General features: G+C 33.4%; 3 protein-coding genes across 4 annotated transcripts; 1 reads left to right on the forward strand and 2 right to left on the reverse strand.

The window, feature by feature from the left end:
* Nucleotides 1–1,772: 1,772 nt before the first annotated feature.
* On the forward strand, nucleotides 1,773–10,330 carry LOC118063046 (sorting nexin 1). 2 transcript variants are annotated; one of them, XM_035076965.2, is made up of 11 exons: nucleotides 1,773–1,941; nucleotides 2,063–2,206; nucleotides 2,279–2,414; nucleotides 2,517–2,650; nucleotides 3,585–3,659; nucleotides 4,319–4,478; nucleotides 4,603–4,736; nucleotides 4,870–4,938; nucleotides 5,057–5,136; nucleotides 5,705–5,765; nucleotides 9,958–10,330. In XM_035076965.2, exons 1-11 carry the CDS (start codon nucleotides 1,930–1,932, stop codon nucleotides 10,162–10,164), a joined length of 1,212 nt encoding a protein of 403 aa, XP_034932856.1. In that variant the 5' UTR covers nucleotides 1,773–1,929; the 3' UTR covers nucleotides 10,165–10,330. The 2 variants fall into 2 exon arrangements, with proteins under 2 accessions (XP_034932856.1, XP_034932849.1); XM_035076958.2 differs by lacking the exon at nucleotides 9,958–10,330 and adding an exon at nucleotides 6,020–6,464 and having other exon boundaries at nucleotides 1,783–1,941.
* Nucleotides 6,911–8,479, reverse strand: LOC118063072 (small ribosomal subunit protein uS4y). Its single transcript, XM_035076983.2, has 3 exons — nucleotides 8,321–8,479; nucleotides 7,648–8,029; nucleotides 6,911–7,320 (listed from the first exon to the last, which is right to left on the reverse strand). Exons 1-3 carry the CDS (start codon nucleotides 8,346–8,348, stop codon nucleotides 7,137–7,139), a joined length of 594 nt encoding a protein of 197 aa, XP_034932874.1. The 5' UTR covers nucleotides 8,349–8,479; the 3' UTR covers nucleotides 6,911–7,136.
* Nucleotides 10,331–10,890: 560 nt separating the features above from the next.
* On the reverse strand, nucleotides 10,891–12,405 carry LOC118063062 (small ribosomal subunit protein uS4y). The gene is made up of 3 exons (XM_035076972.2): nucleotides 12,267–12,405; nucleotides 11,592–11,973; nucleotides 10,891–11,267 (listed from the first exon to the last, which is right to left on the reverse strand). Exons 1-3 carry the CDS (start codon nucleotides 12,292–12,294, stop codon nucleotides 11,084–11,086), a joined length of 594 nt encoding a protein of 197 aa, XP_034932863.1. The 5' UTR covers nucleotides 12,295–12,405; the 3' UTR covers nucleotides 10,891–11,083.
* Between the last annotated feature and the right edge of the window lie 4,698 nt (nucleotides 12,406–17,103).

Raw genomic sequence — 17,103 nt, forward strand, 5'->3', positions numbered from 1 at the left:
TTTGGTCCCCTGTCTTTCAACACCACCCTCCCTCAATAAATTGGCTTACAATTTGATCCAATAAGAGCTAAATAAAAAAAAAAAAGGACAAGAAAAGGCAATCCTTCCATAGTGCCTTATAAGGGGATCCACGATGCACGCATTTTAGTTAATTTTAGGAAACAAAACCATCAAGAGATTATCAATCATATCATACTCTAAGGTAGTGCTAAATTAAATCTGTATATTCTAGCATTAAAGTGTTTATTGTCATACTCACTATACTTAAACACCTTCAAATATCCTAGGTGTTATTAAGTAAGTTATAAAAATACTAGAGTTTAAATTGTATCATCTATTATTTTGAGAGAATTTTGTTTTGAGCAAAATCATCCTTGTAATCCTTTGAGAGTTAGGATAAAACTCTTGGTATTGGTGAGAGAATTTCATCAAGAAAAAATCTTGGAGAAGAAATATCTTTAAGTTGTGTAAAAATATTGGTGTGGATTCATCAAATGACTATTATACTCTTTAAGTTTGGATCAGTGAAAAAATATAATACTTAAAAAATATAATACTTAAGTACATTTTGATACTTGAAATGTGGATGTAGACTTGTCGAATTACGTTAAAAATAAGTTTGAAATTTTTATCCCTTAACTTTTTACTTTATGTAATTTAATTATATTGTTGGTTAATTGTGTTTATTTGAATTAATTAAAATATTTTATTATTATTATTATTATTACACCTAATTCACCTTACTTTGGTGTATTATCGCCTAGATCCTGGAATAATAAAAATTTGCCAAAAAAACAAAAAAGCATTAACCCTGCCAAATCAATTTCAAATTCAATTGGATTTTGCAAGATTAAAAAAAAAATGTTGGCTTTTCCCAACAATCAAATCGAGCACACTATTAGATAAATATGATAAAGAGAAAAAAAAGACATAAAAATGCAACGATATAGAGAAGAGCATATTCTTAATTTTGATTTTGAAAGCAAGGAGAGACCAATTAAAGAATCAAAGATTCTAGTGATTAACAATGACTTATTTGAATTTAAATCGAGAGGATTCATTATTGAGAGTAGAAACGCTGAGAGGTTTGGTTGGCAAAGAGAGATGAAGGCTTGGGTTGTATTTTTTAGTATTTCGAATGAAAATGGTGGCTCCATGGACTCTGATTTTCTAGGGATTGAGAATTGTAGGGAAGAAAAGAAATTGAAGAAAGATACAAAAAAAAAAAAAAGAGGTAAACTTAAAAGGTATCTTAATCCGAAATAACAGACAATGATAAAATATAGAAGTGGTAAATTTATAAAATCAACGAGTTTGAAAACTGATTTAATAATTGTACAATAATATAAGGACTGAATTATAATTTAGACCTTAATTATTAATGTAGAATACACGTCTAGTTAGCTGGGCCCACATGAAAGCACGAACCTACACGCCACGCGACCCTCGTTGACCAAAAACAATCCCTTCGGCGAGTGGAAACGGTGTCGCCTTGCACCAACCAACACGACTCAGCTTCTAATTATCGCACTGCGTGTTCCGAATGCTTGAAAGTGTGGTAAAAGACGTATTTTATAGTGTTTTTTATTTAAAAATATATAAAAATAATATTTTTTATTTTTTAAAATTTATTTTTAAATATATCAAAATAATTTAAAAGTATAAAAAAATAATAATTTAAAATAAAAAATAACAAAACAACGGCTTAAACCACGGCTGGGTGTAAGCCTGTAAAGTGTAAGGTGTCCCTCTCATTTTTGACACCTCTCTCTAACAGGCGGGATCCTCCAGCTGGTTACGCACCCCTGCGCATCTTAAGCATCATCAATAAACACAATTGCTTCTGTTCGGCTCATAAAAAAGCGCGCCGTGTTCAGTTCTCTTAACTAACCCCCAGCTTCTTCAAATAAATATAATTAACTAAGGGCCATGTTTTCCACGGTAAATTACGAAATCTGCCACTTCCCTTATCGTCTTCTCTGTAGCTCAATCAGTTTACAAATACTCTCACAGTTTATTAATTGCATCTCTTTTTTGTGTGTTTGTTTATTTGTTTGTTGAGATTAATAAAATGGATCAACAGCAATCGGGGAGTCCAAGCCCTAGATCTCCGTCATCGCAGCCTTATCTATCGGTTTCGGTGACAGATCCTGTAAAATTAGGGAATGGCGTTCAGGCTTACATCTCTTATCGCGTTATCACCAAGGTAAGGTATTCGTCTACTTGTTTAAATTGATGGAGGTCCTAGGGTTTATAATTATAATGTTTTGGCGTGTAGACTAATTTACCGGAATACCAAGGGCACGAGAAGATTGTGATTCGGCGTTACAGCGATTTTGTTTGGTTGCGTGATCGACTTTTCGACAAGTTCAAGGGTGTTTTTATTCCTCCTCTTCCAGAAAAGAGTGCTGTCGGTAAGGAATTGATCAATTTTCGTTAATTTGCAAAAAAAGATAGTAAATAAATGAATAATCAGTGGATAATAATGTGAAATTTATTTGATGGTGGTGATGCAGAGAAGTTTCGGTTTAGTGCTGAATTTATTGAGATGAGGAGACAAGGGCTGGACATATTTGTTAATAGGATAGCTTCACATCAAGAGCTTCAGCAAAGTGAGGATTTAAGGACCTTTTTGCAGGCAGATGAAGAGGTGGGTGAGATTCTATCATTTACTGTTTAGCCATTAGCATTCTCCTGGTGCTGAGTGTGAGAGTTTATGGATATGCTCAATTGAAATTATTATTTGTTTCTATATTATCTTTCCCTAGTTTATGGATCAATAATTCATCCAATAATGTGAAATAACTGAGTTACGTCTTATAAAGGAATGAACAAGTATGCTCCTAAGTTATCTATAATGTAGCAGCAAGCACGCAGTGAATGTCATTAATCATTCAATTTCTCATTTCCCGTGGAGTGGATCCTTTTGCTGGGGTAAATATTCTTCCTAATTGATAAAATGTTTTGAGACATGTTTAGGGATAAGGGATGAAACGATAGGATAAAAACATGGGTAAAATGGAATATGGCTTAGTTGCCACACTTTTTCACTTGAATTCGTCTCCCTACTAACTTTCCAGAAAGCACAGTGAATGGCACTGGCAGGTTTAAGGCTTTCATCAGGAGTTATGTGGCTGAGACTGCATATCTGATGATCATCTTTTTTCTCCTGTATCATTCCCAAATTTATCACTCTACCAGAAGCAAACACTGTTGCACATGTACCATTTTCACACAAATCATCTGAAGAGTTGCAATGCTAACAAGCTATCTGTTTTATCATGAGTTTTTTCTTTTCCCTTTTTTAGATGGAGAAATGGTTTATTTATAGACAATTGATAAAAACTCATTCTTAAGCAACTACTTACATGATTTGACAATGAATTTCTTTCTGGGTTATTAAAATAGGATGTAGCAGCTCCGTTGATTCATATAATGATAGTTCCAGCATGTAATTTAAAAATTAACCTGTATGTTGTTGATGATAAATTTTTGTGATTCCTGTTCTTTCTTGCATGTTAGATATCTAATAGAGTACAACTGCGAGTTTTTAATATAATGTTATTTTGTGACCTATTTTTCAGACAATGGAGAGATTAAGGTCTCAAGAGACTGGTATATTTAAGAAGAAACCTGCTGATTTTATGCAAATTTTCAAGGTATGATGAGTTAGTGTGTCTTCTTTAGCTGATCGACCCGTGAGATTCAGCACTAATTTTCTAGTGCTTGAACAATGTCACATAACATCTGAACACTTGTTTCCCTATTATGAATTCTCTTATATAATATTGAATAAGAAACCTGCTGATTTTATGCAAATTTTCAAGGTATGATGAGTTAGTGTGTCTTCTTTTGCTGATCGACCCGTGAGATTCAGCACTAATTTTCTAGTGCTTGAACAATGTCACATAACTTCTGAACACTTGTTTCCCTGTTATGATTTCTCTTATATAATATGTTAATTACCAAATTAATTAGACATTAGATCCATCTTGTTCGAAAGCATATCACCGAAGTTGGATGATCACTTCTTAGTTCATTGGATGCTTTGCTTCTGTTGTGTGGATGTTTTAAGATAGTTTTTTACCACTTCCACTGTACAATTTTCGGGTTGGGTTAGTGTATATTTTTAGATGACTGGTTTCAGGTCTCCTCAGATCCAACTCTCTATAGTTATTAAAAATCCTTTTCACTACCTGTTGGTGAAGTTTAGCACATGAGAAAGTAGTCAACTACGCTTGTGCACTGAAATTTACAGTATACACCATTCAAACAAGCACACTGTCAGTTTGGCAATCATGGTCCCAATGTCTTGCAGGACGTGCAATCTAAAGTGAGTGATGTCGTTCTTGGTAAGGAAAAACCTGTTGAAGAATCGAATCCTGAATATGAAAAGCTGAAACATTACATCTTTGAGCTTGAAAACCACTTGGCTGAAGCTCAGAAGCATGCGTATCGTCTTGTAAAGCGACATAGAGGTAACGGTGGTTTATTTTATTGTTACATGTTAACCCATGACACGTCTCTTTCATGTTTCACCTCTTTTAGACATATTATGATGCAGTCATTTCTTATAGCTTGATTGTCCATATATTTTGACAGAATTAGGGCAATCTCTATTGGATTTCGGGAAGGCAGCAAAGCTCCTTGGTGCTTGTGAAGGAGATATCCTAGGAAAGGCATTTTCTGACCTTGGAACTAAATCAGAGGCACTATCAGTTAAGCTGCAGAAGGAGGTAGGCTTTTAGTCAATTCATGCCTTTCATTTCCAGATTCAGCAATTTTTTATGCTCTCTGTGTGTGCATGGGCTTTTGATGGAGTTAAAAATCTTCTTTTTAAATCCTTCACATTGTTCTATAAATTTCCAGGCACATCAACTTTTAATGAATTTTGAAGAACCATTGAAAGATTATGTTCGTGCTGTTCAATCTATTAAGGCAAGTTTGGCTTGCCTCTCTCTCCCTACCTTTTTCCTATTTTTGTATCCTCCTTTTTGGTTTTTGTGTGTGTAGACTTGTCTTAGAAGCTGATTCTGCTATCCTGGTATTCTGACAGGCTACCATCACCGAGCGGGCCAATGCCTTTAGGCATCAGTGTGAACTGGCTGAAACAATGAAGTTGAAAGAGATAAATCTGTATGTCCTGGTTACTCCTTTCCTTGTTCTTGTAAAAAAATTTTATCTGTGATTTCAATGGTACCATGTGGAATGATCGCAAACATTGCTAGAGATAGAACCTTGCCTTTTCTCTCGATTCCTATTAATATACTCTGATAATTCTTTATTTGTAATGACTTAATTTACGATTTCTCTGATGCTACTTGAATTAAGTTTGTAATACAAGTGTCGTCTAGCAAAGAAGCAGCAATGAAAGTATTTGATTAGGTTCCATACTCATAAGTTTCTGTTATCATATTTCAATCGGTAACAAGCCTGCATTTATATAGTGCAGTAAAGATGGCCTTTTAGCATCTAATACAATGTGGATATAGTGAATAGTTACATTTTTTTCACATTTACGACTTGCCATGGTAGTCAAATTTCCTCCACTGGGAACGCTCAAGAAAGGCTCAGAAATCCTGAAGCTTGAGGCATCACTGAAGCGGTCATTTATTGTTTAATTTTTCCCCTTTTTCCTAGGTGGTCAGTTTTTGCTGATAGCCAGATGATATTTGGAGTTTCTAATTTATGTCTATTACTGCAGAGACAAACTTATGCTAACACGTTCTGATAAAGTGGGAGAAGCGGAGCATGAATACAGGGAGGCAAGTTATCTTACTAGTAGCATATGTGCACCTTAGAAATCTTAAGGGTGTTTGGGATTGCGCTTGTGAAAAATTTTGAATATTTTTTTTGCTTCAAATTAAATTGTGTTTCTTTTATTGTTTCAAACATAAATTTTAAAAAATTAAAAAATATATTTTGATATATTTTCAAGCAAAAAAGTACTTTGAAAAACAATATCTACCACTTTCAACCAATCACTTAGTTATCTGACTAAAAGTTGGTTTTCATGCAGCTGAAAGCAGAGAGTGAGGAAGCCACAGGAAGGTTTGAGACAATTGTGAGACTGATGAACGAAGAAATTGTGCGCTTTCAAGAACAGAAAACATTGGATATGGGGATTGCTTTCCATGAATTTGCAAAAGGACAGGCACGTTTGGCAAATAGCATTGCAGATGCTTGGAGAAGTCTTCTTCCAAAACTCGAAGCATGTTCCTCATAATGAGAACATAAAAAAGTGAGCACTTGTTCACTTTTTTCTTCCTTCTTAGGAATGATGGGCCCAGCTCTTGCTTTGTAAAAACCATAGGGTTTGGGAAGTTCTGCTATTCTGGTGTTGTACAATGACTCCTTTGCAAATTTTTGTTTCTTGTACAAATTTGAAGCCTTGTGAAGAACAACACGAGCGAAACACGAAAAATGTTCGTCTGTCTCATACTTTAGATCCTCTCTTCCATTAAGATCTTCACTTCTCCAAAATATTTTAACATTATGTTGCAAATCAATCATATCTTTTGTTTGCGGTGGTTTTTCACAAGAACCGTATTAGATTGTTGTCCTAGTTTTGGGTGTTCCCACCTGCAAGAGATCGGACAGGCAGGATTAAGAAAGAAGACGGTGGTTTATGTTCAAAGACGTTATTCAGTGATTTCCAGGCATGATTTCGGCAGATTGATTCCCCGATGATCTGGAGGCAGGAATTCTCCTGCTGCCTGGATAAACTCTGATTTTTCTTTAAAAAAGAAAATAAAGATCATGCAATTACAAGTCATCCTGTCTCATACTATAGATCATGTTTATGCACTCGCCATCTTCAAATGCAAGCTTTTTCGTAAGTTGGAGCGAGATCACCACCAACATTCGAATTTTCAACTTCCAAACAAAGGGGAAGATAAAATACTACAGATTTAGTTCAAGCGTAAAACAAGGGCTAGCTATATTTATCAAGAAAACAATAAATTCCAAAGGCAAAGACAAAGACAATGACAAAGGTAATCTCAAAATGGTAAGACCCTAATAACTTCAAGATCCGCACATAAACCTCTTTTATCTTAAGATACCAAAGCGATTGAAAGTCTTAAAACAAACATTACAAGATTAACAAGAAATTCACTGTCAAAGAACATGACAGCTCACTCTTCATCTTCTTCATCTCCATCTCCACCAGATGCTTTCTTGGCTGCAGACTTCTGGTTCTTTCGCTTCACTCTACCAGGGCGTCCACCGCCAAAGGGACTTGTGAGAGAGAAATCAATGTGCTTCTGCGAGTCCACCCTCACCATGAAAGATGGAATATTGACCACCTGCCTCCCAACCCTGTAGGACCAAGGTAAATATCGATGAAAAAAATCCAGAATCCGACTGTAGCATGCCAAAACACAAAATGTGAAGGCAGATCAGGTCAAAATAGTTTATATATATAAATTGAAAGTTTTGACAAGCAAATCTCAAGCTCTGAAATCACAGGACCTTAGCATGGATGCGAATTCCACAGAAAAGAAGCCAAAACCATTATAACCAGAAAAAACAAAAACATGAAAAGAAAATATTGTTCGAAAAATAGGAGATGTTAACAATTGCATTGATTATCTAACCCAAATACATCAGCTCAATCAACAAAAGAATTAGAATTATTATACATACCTAATGTGCCTCTGTTTGATGAGAACTCGGGCATGGTGGATCGACTTGGCCATACCAGCCTTGAAAACAAGTGTCTGGAGGCGGCGCTCCAAAAAGTTTTCCACCGTAAGGGCCAACACGTAATCCAGCTTGTTCTGGCTCTCCTCCAAAAGCCCATACCTATTCATCCTCCTCAAAAGCGCCTCACCCTCAAAGATACGGCGTGAGTTCTTCTCATCAAGGGTTAGAAGCATTCTGGCAGCATTTCGAATGCGACTCAATGCATACTGGACCCTCCAGAGTTCCCTCTTGGCACGGAGCCCGTACTCTCCGACGAGCTTCAGCTCAGCATCCAAACGTTCCTTCTCATAGGGACGCCTAGGTTTCTTAAAAGTTTTCCCGTCTATGGAAAAACAAAGAGCACCAAGTTCACTATTATTATTCGACTCATCAAACCAAAATCAATATGCAGAGCCCAAATGATAAGCGCTATTGGGTACAGAAAATTGAAAGCTAAATTTCAAAACTCTCAGTAAAACAATACGCGTCAAATTTTCCGTCTTTCATCACTTCATAATTTGCAAACAGCAGAAGATAGAAAAATAAGCTAAAGTAAGTTAAAACTTAACAGAAACACCTCATAAAATTAAGTAACTGGACTGAAAATTAAAAGAAAGATAGATCGGTAGCTTACAGTTACGATAGAAGGAGACGTGCACCATGCTTGTAGACTACCGCCTGCGAACTTAGGGTTTAGGGTGGCGAACTGGCGATGAACAAGGATGAAACATGTATTTATATCCCCATATACCCTAACTTATTTGGGCTGGTGTTATAACCAATTGGGCTAAAGCCTCAAACCTCTTTCTTTTGTTTTTGTTTTACTGTTTTTTCTCAGTATTTACTGGACCGCTTCAAGCTAGCAAGCTTTAACTAGGTTAATTTTTTTTCTAAATAAAATAAAAATGATAATAGTGATTTTAAAGGGGTTAAAAAAATAGGGTTCAGATAAGATAATTGTTTCGAGTTCAATAAGTCTAATTAATTGAATAATGTAATTATAAAAAATAAATACATTTCAACATTATGAAAAATATCCTTTAAATAATCTAAAAGGTCTTAATAATATTATTTGATAACAAAATAAAAATTAAATAAGAATGGAATAACCTTAGAAAAAAAAAATTGTAATTACCATTAAATTAAATGTTAAAGGATGAATTGAAAAGAAAAATCAATTTTAAAAGAGGATAAAAATATATGACTCAAGTCACCATGCTGAATTTGTGGTCTAATTATGAGGTTAAGACAACCTTGCACAAAACAAATTGAATAAAACAAAGAAAGGCAAAACTGAAAAACAAATAATTAAGAAAAACATAAGTTAAATCGAGTTAACTTAATTAACCCATGAATTAGAATATGAGATCGAAATAACTCTATAAAAAAAAAATCATGAAGCTAAAAGTCCAATAACATAATGTTAAATGATGAAAATAAAAAAATATATTTTTTTTTATAAAAGGAACCTAAAAAGAATTGAAGTTAAATCAGGTTAATCTTCAAAATTTATAACTCGGGTCATGAGACTGGGTTACCCCATAGAATGCAAAAAAAAAAAAAAATCACAAAGCACAATTTCTAGTCATCTAACAAAATAGATAACAATTATAATAATAAGGATCAAATTTGGTATAAAAATTAAATTAAATAAAAGAATGAGGGATGAAATTAAAAAATAAAATAAATCAAGAAAATGATGCAAAAAAATGAAATTAAGAGAATGAAGATCAAAATTGGTATAAATTAAATGAAATAAAGTAATGAGAGATTGGACCAAATCCGGTATAAATTTAAATGAAATAAAGTAATGAAGGATGAATTTGAGAAATAAAATAAATCAAGATAAGGATAGAAAACCAAGAAATAACAATCAAGATAATGAGAATCAAATATGATATATAAAAAAATTAAAGGAGAATGAAATTGAAAAATAAATTTAATTTTATAAACTATTTTAAATAAAATCAATAATAATCAAAATAATAAGAATAAGATTTGAATGAAATAATTAAAGAGTTGTTTGAGAAATTACAGGGGTGGACATGGAAAACGACGGGGAGAGAAAAAGAAGAAGAAAAAAGATCATCAACGCTAATTTTGTGGTTCGTTAGCTACACATGTTGTTCTGAAATGAAGAGGTCATCGAGATAATTCGAATGTTGACTATTTGACTTCTAGACTAGCCCTTACATGTCCCCTTTGATGAACAATACCTATCACTTTTAAACAAGCACTTAGTTATCTGATTAAAAGTTGGTTTTCATGCAGCTGAAAGCAGAGAGTGAGGAAGCGACAAGAAGGTTTGAGACAATTGTGAGACTGATGAACGAAGAAATTGTGCGCTTTCAAGAACAGAAAACATTGGATATGGGGATTGCTTTCCATGAATTTGCAAAAGGACAGGCACGTTTGGCAAATAGCATTGCAGATGCTTGGAGAAGTCTTCTTCCAAAACTCGAAGCATGTTCCTCATAATGAGAGCATAAAAAAGTGAGCAATTGTTCACTTTTTTCTTCCTTCATAGGAATGATGGGCCCAGCTCTTGCTTTGTAAAAACCATAGGGTTTGGGAAGTTCTGCTATTCTGGTGTTGTACAATTTGACTACTTTGCAAAATTTTGCTTCTTGTACAAATTTGATGCCTTGTGAAGAACAAGAAGAGCGAAACACGAAAAATGTTCGTCAGTCTCATACTTTAGATCCTCTCTTCCATTAAGATCTTCACTTCTCCAAAATGTTTTTACATTATGATGCAAATCAATCATATCTTTTGTTTGCGGTGGTTTTTCACAAGAACCGTATTAGATTGTTGTCCTAGTTTTGGATGTTCCCACCTGCAAGAGATTGGACAGGCAGGATTAAGAAAGAAAGACGGTTGTTTGTGTTCAAAGATGTTATTCAGTGATTTCCAGGCATGATTTCGGCAGATTGATTCCCCGATGATCTGGGGGCAGGAATTCTCCAGCTGCCTGGATAAACTCTGATTTTTTTTTAAAAAAGAAACTAAAGATCATGCAATTACAGGTCATCCTGTATCATTCCAGTGTTCTGATCATGTTCATGCATTCGCCATCTTCAGATGTGAAGCTTTTTTGTAAGTTGGAGTGAGATCTCCACCAACATTCGAATTTTCAACTTCCAAACAAAGGGGAAGATAAAATACTACAGATTTAGTTCAAGCGTAAAACAAGGGCTAGCTAGATTTATCAAGAAAACAATAAATTCCAAAGGCAATGACAAAGACAATGACAAAGGTAATCTCAAAATGGTAAGACCCTAATAACTTCAAGATCCGCGCATAAACCTCTTTTATCTTAGGATACCAAAGAGATTGAAAGTCTTAAAACAAACTTTATAAGATTAACAAGAAATTCACTGTCAAAGAACATGACAGCTCACTCTTCATCTTCTTCATCTCCATCTCCACCAGATGCTTTCTTGGCTGCAGACTTCTGGTTCTTTCGCTTCACTCTACCAGGGCGTCCACCGCCAAAGGGACTTGTGAGAGAGAAATCAATGTGCTTCTGAGAGTCCACCCTCACCATGAAAGATGGAATATTGACCACCTGCCTCCCAACCCTGTAGGACCAAGGGAAATATCGATGAAAAAAATCCAGAATCCGACTGTAGCATGCCAAAACACAAAATGTGAAGGCAGATCAGGTTAAAATAGTTTTATATATATGAAATGAAAGTTTTGACAAGCAAATCTCAAGCTCTGAAATCACAGGACCTTAGCATGGATGCGAATTCCGCAGAAAAGAAGCCAAAACCATTATAACCAGAAAAACAAGAAGATAAAAAGATACTGTTCAAAAAATAGGAGATGCACACAATTGCATTGATTATCCAACCCAAATACATCAGCACAATCAACATAAGAATTAGAATTATTATACATACCTAATGTGCCTCTGTTTAATGAGAACTCGGGCATGGTGGATCGACTTGGCCATACCAGCCTTGAAAACAAGTGTCTGGAGGCGGCGCTCGAGAAAGTTTTCCACCGTAAGGGCCAACACGTAATCCAGCTTGTTCTGGCTCTCCTCCAAAAGCCCATACCTATTCATCCTCCTCAAAAGCGCCTCACCCTCAAAGATACGGCGGGAGTTCTTCTCATCAAGGGTTAGAAGCATTCTGGCAGCATTACGAATGCGACTCAATGCATACTGGACCCTCCAGAGTTCCCTCTTGGCACGGAGCCCATACTCTCCGACGAGCTTCAGCTCAGCATCCAAACGTTCCTTCTCATAGGGACGCCTGGGTTTCTTAAAAGTTTTCCCGTCTATAGAAAAACAAAGAACACCAAGTTCACTATTATTATTCGACTCATCAAACCAAAATCAATATGCAGAGCCCAAATGATAAGCGCTATTGGGTACAGAAAATTGAAAGCTAAATTTCAAAACTCTCAGTAAAACAATACGCATCAAATTTTCCGTCTTTCATTCACTTTATAATTTGCAAACAGCAGAAGATAGAAAAATAAGCTAAAAATAAGTTAAAACTCAACAGAAACACCTCATAAAATTAAGTAACCGGACTGAAAATTAAAAGAAAGATAGATCGGTAGCTTACAGTTACGATAGAAGGAGACGTGCACCATGCTTGTAGACTGCCGCCTGCGAACTTAGGGTTTAGGGTGGCGATGGACAAGGATAGAACATGTATTTATATCCCCATATACCCTAACTTATTTGGGCTGCTGTTATTGGGCTAAAGCCTCGAACCTCTTTCTTTTGTTTTTGTTTTACTGTTTTTTCTCAGTATTTACTGGACCGCTTCAAGCTAGCTAGCTTTAACTAGGTTAAATTTTTTTCTAAATAAAATAAAAATGATAATTGTGATTTTAAAGGGGTCAAAAAAATAGGGTTCGGATAAGATAATTGTTTCAGTTCCATAAGTCTAATTAATTTAGTAATATAATTATAAAAAAATAAATACATTTTAATATTATGAAAAATGTCTTCTGAATAATCTAAAAGGTCTTAATAATATTATTTGATAACAAAATAAAAATTAAATGAGAACGGAATAAACTTAGAAAAAAAAGAATAACAAAGGTCTTAATTATTAGTAAATTAAATGTTAAATGATGAATTGAAAAGAAAAATTAATTTTAAAAAAAGACAAAAATATATGATTCAAGTCAGCATGTTGAATTCGCGGTCTAATTGTAAGATTAAGACAATCTTGAACAAAAAAGATTGAATAAAACAATGAAAGGCGAAACTGAAACAAAAACAATTAAAAAAAAAACATGAGTTCACTTGAGTAACCCATGACTTAGAATATAAGATTGGGATAACTCTATGGAAAAAAAAAAAAAAAAAAAGCAAAAACAATCACGAAACTAAAAGCTCAATAATCTAATATTGAATGATAAAAATAAAAAAAAAATATTTTTTTTATAAAAAGAACCTGAAAAGGACTGAAGTCAAATCAGGTTAATCTTCAAAACTCATGACCCGGGTTATGAGACCGGGTTACCCCATAGAATGCAAACCCGGAAAAATCACAAAGCACAATTTCCAATCATCTAGATTTAAAAAACAAAATAGTTAACAATCAAAATAATTAGGATTAAATTTGATATAAAAATTAAATGAAATAAACAATGAGGGATGGAATTAAAAAATAAAATAAATCAAGAAAATAATAAAAATGAAGGAAACGAAATCAAAAGAATGAAGATCAAATTTGGTATAAATTAAATGAAATAAAGTAATGAGGGATTGGACCAAACACGTTATAAAAATTAAATGAAATAAAGTAATGACGGATGAAATTGAGATATAAAATAAATCAGGATAAGGATAGAAGACCAAGAAATAATAATCGAGATAATGAGGACCAAATATGATAGATGAAAAAATTAAAGAAGAATGAAATTGAAAAATAAATTTAATTTTATAAAATATTTTAAATAATATCAATAGCAATCAAAATAATAAGAATAAGATTTGAAAGAAAAAAATTGAAGAGTTATTTGAGAAATTACAAGGGTGGACATGGAAATCGACATGGAGAGAGAAAGAAGAAGAAGAAAGATCATCGATGTTAATTTTGTGATTCGTTGACTACACGCGTTGTTTTGGAATAGAAAGGTCACTAAGATAATTCGGACGTTGGTCTAGAATCAACTGTTTGGCCTTTGAACTAGCCCTTTAAATGTCGTCCAAATGACTTGACCTCAACCACATATCAACCACCTTTTTTAAAAAATAATATTTATATTTATTCCATTCCTAGAGTGGCCTTCAATCAAATTGTTTATTACAAAAAAAAAAAAAAAAAACATGATGAAAAGACACAAAAACCCCTGAATGCCAGTTCATTTTTTATTTTATTTTTAAGAGTAAATGGGTCATTTTATTTTTTTTTTTAAATAAAAATACAAAAAAGCTCCTAAAGCCAAAATTTTAAAAAATATATCTTCTAAGAATGATTAAGTCATTTTACAATACTAATAAAATATGGAAAGACCTCTTTACCTTCTACAATTCAAAAATGACTTTTAGACAATAAAGCATAGTTTTAAGACCCGGCCCGGTGGTCGGCCCGGGTTCCGGGTTTTGACCGGGTCGCTGGGTCGGCCGGGTCAAAATTTATTTTTTAAAAAATCAAAACGACGTCGTTTTAGCAAAAAAAAAAAAAATAAAAAGTCAACGGGTTTGGGGCCGGGTCTTGCCGGGTCAATCAGGTCCCGGGTCGACCAGGTCTGGCCGGGTCAATTTCCAAACGGGTTTTGGCCTCCACCTGGACCAGTCCCATGCCCGGGTCAGCGGGGTCCCGGGTCGACCCGCCGGGCCGGTCCGGGTTTTAAAACTATATAATAAAGTAAAGATTGTTCTACTACTAATAGAAGGCTTAATGATTTTTCTTTAAAGGATAGAATTGTTATTTCATTATTTTAATCCACAATTACTTTAGTTTTGGCATACAATGAAAAACTAAGCATTTATAGGTTTTTAATGAGCATTATTATATTTTTATATGAAAATTCTTTTTTATTTTAATAATAAAAATAACGGAATAAGGATGAAAAGATTAGATTTTCTTTTATTTATAATCTATTTATTCAAATCATTAAATGTTTTTATCCTATCACTAGTAAAAAAAAACACATTTTTCTATCAATTCACATGACATCATCCTTCTGAATTATTTCTTTTGGTTTTTGTTTATAATGTAGCTAACAAAACTCTTTTAGATTGTCATTAGGCCCTATTTTGTGATTTGTTAGGTGCTGGATCAAAAGCTAATTATTGCATTAAAAAAAAAAGAGTTCTACTATTTTTTTTGGCATATGAAATGGTTGTAAAACACTTAATTAATGTATTAGATCAAATTGATCAATTATCATATGTTTTAATAAATGAGAAAAAAAATAGGTGTTGGATAAATTATGTCTTTCTTTTTCCTTCTTTTATTCTCCTCTTGGGTCTTAACTGACCCCCGATTGGATTTAATATGGAACTAAATTGAAGATTTATAAAAGAATTAGAGACTAAATCTAAAAAATAAATAAATGATAAATGATAAAATTAAAAAAAAAAAGCTTAAATAAATATAAAAAAAATACAAGCTGTAACATTTTCATTTTCGGGATCAAACAAAGCAATTATACCACTAAAATTTATGGATATTTTTTTTTCTTTTTTTTTCGTTGACATATTTAAGGTTTACTAAAATTTCTGAAATTTTAGCAAAGTTTTTCCTATACCAGGAAGATCCCAAGTTATCAACAATTTATCTTGTACAGATTTTATGCTTATTCCACAATCATAACATATTCATGCTGCATAGCAACCACAATCATTACTAGTCACAAGCATGATACCTCACGTAATCATTTTTCATTCTCATTTACAAACACATACAAGGTGATACTCAAACATGGATAAATAACATTAATATTATAAGCATAAAATAGTAAGAATCTTGGATCTCTATGATTAATATAAAGAAATACTAATACAATTCGAGTCATATAATTACTTAGGGCAAAATACATTGATATTTTTTTTTAATTTCTAATTCATAAAAAAAAAAAAACTAGAAACACTAATTTCCTAACTCGTACAAAAGGAATTAGAAACATGAATTCTCTAATTCATATAGAAGGAACTAGAAACACTAATTTCCTAATTTATACAAAAGGAATTAAAAACATGAATTCTCTAATTCATACAAAAAGAATTAGAAACCTAGGACACTACTCTTAGCGTGAATGTGAAGGACCTGCAACATCAAAATATAAAAATAATTATATTATAAGTAAAAATATAGCAGAGAAGAGGAAGAGTCACAAATACATGTATATACATATATAATTGACTACTTGATAGTACACAATCATAGTTGTTCTGAAAACCCACATCTAAAATTTTCCTTTATTACATCTAGGGGCTATATTTCCGTAACCCACTTATAGTTTCTCTTTTTACAATTATTATCCAATATTCTTCACTGGGTACATCCATCTTACTACTTTATCCTAAATTTAGGGAGGTTACTGCCTACACTAATAATTTCTATTAGTGTCATTAGTTGTCTTTACCAGGACTAACTAATCAAATCCTTAGTAATGTCAGCACCAACTTACTGGTTGATGCCATTAACTATTTCCAACCCGAAATAGTAAATCAATTCTTCTCTGCCTCACACTGAAGATTTTTCTGGTAATGCCGATGCTAAGATCTTTTGACATCATTAGCTTCCTTCGTGGGAAGCTCATCAAATTATCTTGGGCTTGTCGATATCGACATTGTCTGTCGGTATCATTAACTATTCTTAACTCGAATCGTTAACCAAGTTCAACATTCATTATATTTCTATCAAGATCATGCTGATGTTAGCAAAACTTGCTCACATCATTAGCCGCCCATATTTGGGATCGACTAATCAAGTTCAGAGGTGGTTGTTTTGGATTCATTAGTATAGTTCATTATTCGAAATCAAAGTCCATAAGTCCACAACTAAAATAAAATTTCAATCCATGTTCGTTTCATCATATCTTTCCTTTCTTTAACTTTATTCGCAAGTGTTAAATTCTAAAATAAAATAGAGTACTAGTTTCACTTTTAACTAAGGAGAGTATGGTGTGAAACACCTACTTGCCACCGATGATCAATTTGCGCTCCGTTGTTGTTGTTGTTGTACTCCCCTTACGGTTCCTTTTGAATTCATAAGTAAATCACATTAATCATGTCCAATTTTCATTTTGCAAATAACAAGGCAACAACAACAACATTTACTCTTTACGTTTCATTGTTTTAGATCATTATGCACGTCATCAATTTCATTTTCAAATGTGGTTTACCCCCTTCCGATGTCAAGATTCGATGTTACAAAAATTTTAGTGGGAAGGAAATTGGTTTCTGCCCCTATCGCAAATAACATTTCCCATTTT

This window comes from Populus alba, chromosome 16 (genome assembly GCF_005239225.2).
Source record: "Populus alba chromosome 16, ASM523922v2, whole genome shotgun sequence".
Taxonomy (NCBI): domain Eukaryota; kingdom Viridiplantae; phylum Streptophyta; class Magnoliopsida; order Malpighiales; family Salicaceae; genus Populus; species Populus alba.

What these genes read in the sequence shown, in the direction of transcription:
- LOC118063046 (XM_035076965.2), top strand. An exon ending in ATTTTATGCAAATTTTCAAG is followed by an intron (nt 3,660 to 4,318) that starts GTATGATGAGTT and finishes AATGTCTTGCAG; the next exon opens with GACGTGCAATCTAAAGTGAG. An exon ending in AAGTTGAAAGAGATAAATCT is followed by an intron (nt 5,137 to 5,704) that starts GTATGTCCTGGT and finishes CTATTACTGCAG; the next exon opens with AGACAAACTTATGCTAACAC.
- LOC118063072 (XM_035076983.2), bottom strand. Translation starts at nt 8,348, where the DNA reads ATGGTGCACGTCTCCTTCTATCGTAACT. An exon ending in CGTCTCCTTCTATCGTAACT is followed by an intron (nt 8,030 to 8,320) that starts GTAAGCTACCGA and finishes GTTTTTCCATAG; the next exon opens with ACGGGAAAACTTTTAAGAAA. An exon ending in ATCAAACAGAGGCACATTAG is followed by an intron (nt 7,321 to 7,647) that starts GTATGTATAATA and finishes TTGGTCCTACAG; the next exon opens with GGTTGGGAGGCAGGTGGTCA.
- LOC118063062 (XM_035076972.2), bottom strand. Translation starts at nt 12,294, where the DNA reads ATGGTGCACGTCTCCTTCTATCGTAACT. An exon ending in CGTCTCCTTCTATCGTAACT is followed by an intron (nt 11,974 to 12,266) that starts GTAAGCTACCGA and finishes GTTTTTCTATAG; the next exon opens with ACGGGAAAACTTTTAAGAAA. An exon ending in ATTAAACAGAGGCACATTAG is followed by an intron (nt 11,268 to 11,591) that starts GTATGTATAATA and finishes TTGGTCCTACAG; the next exon opens with GGTTGGGAGGCAGGTGGTCA.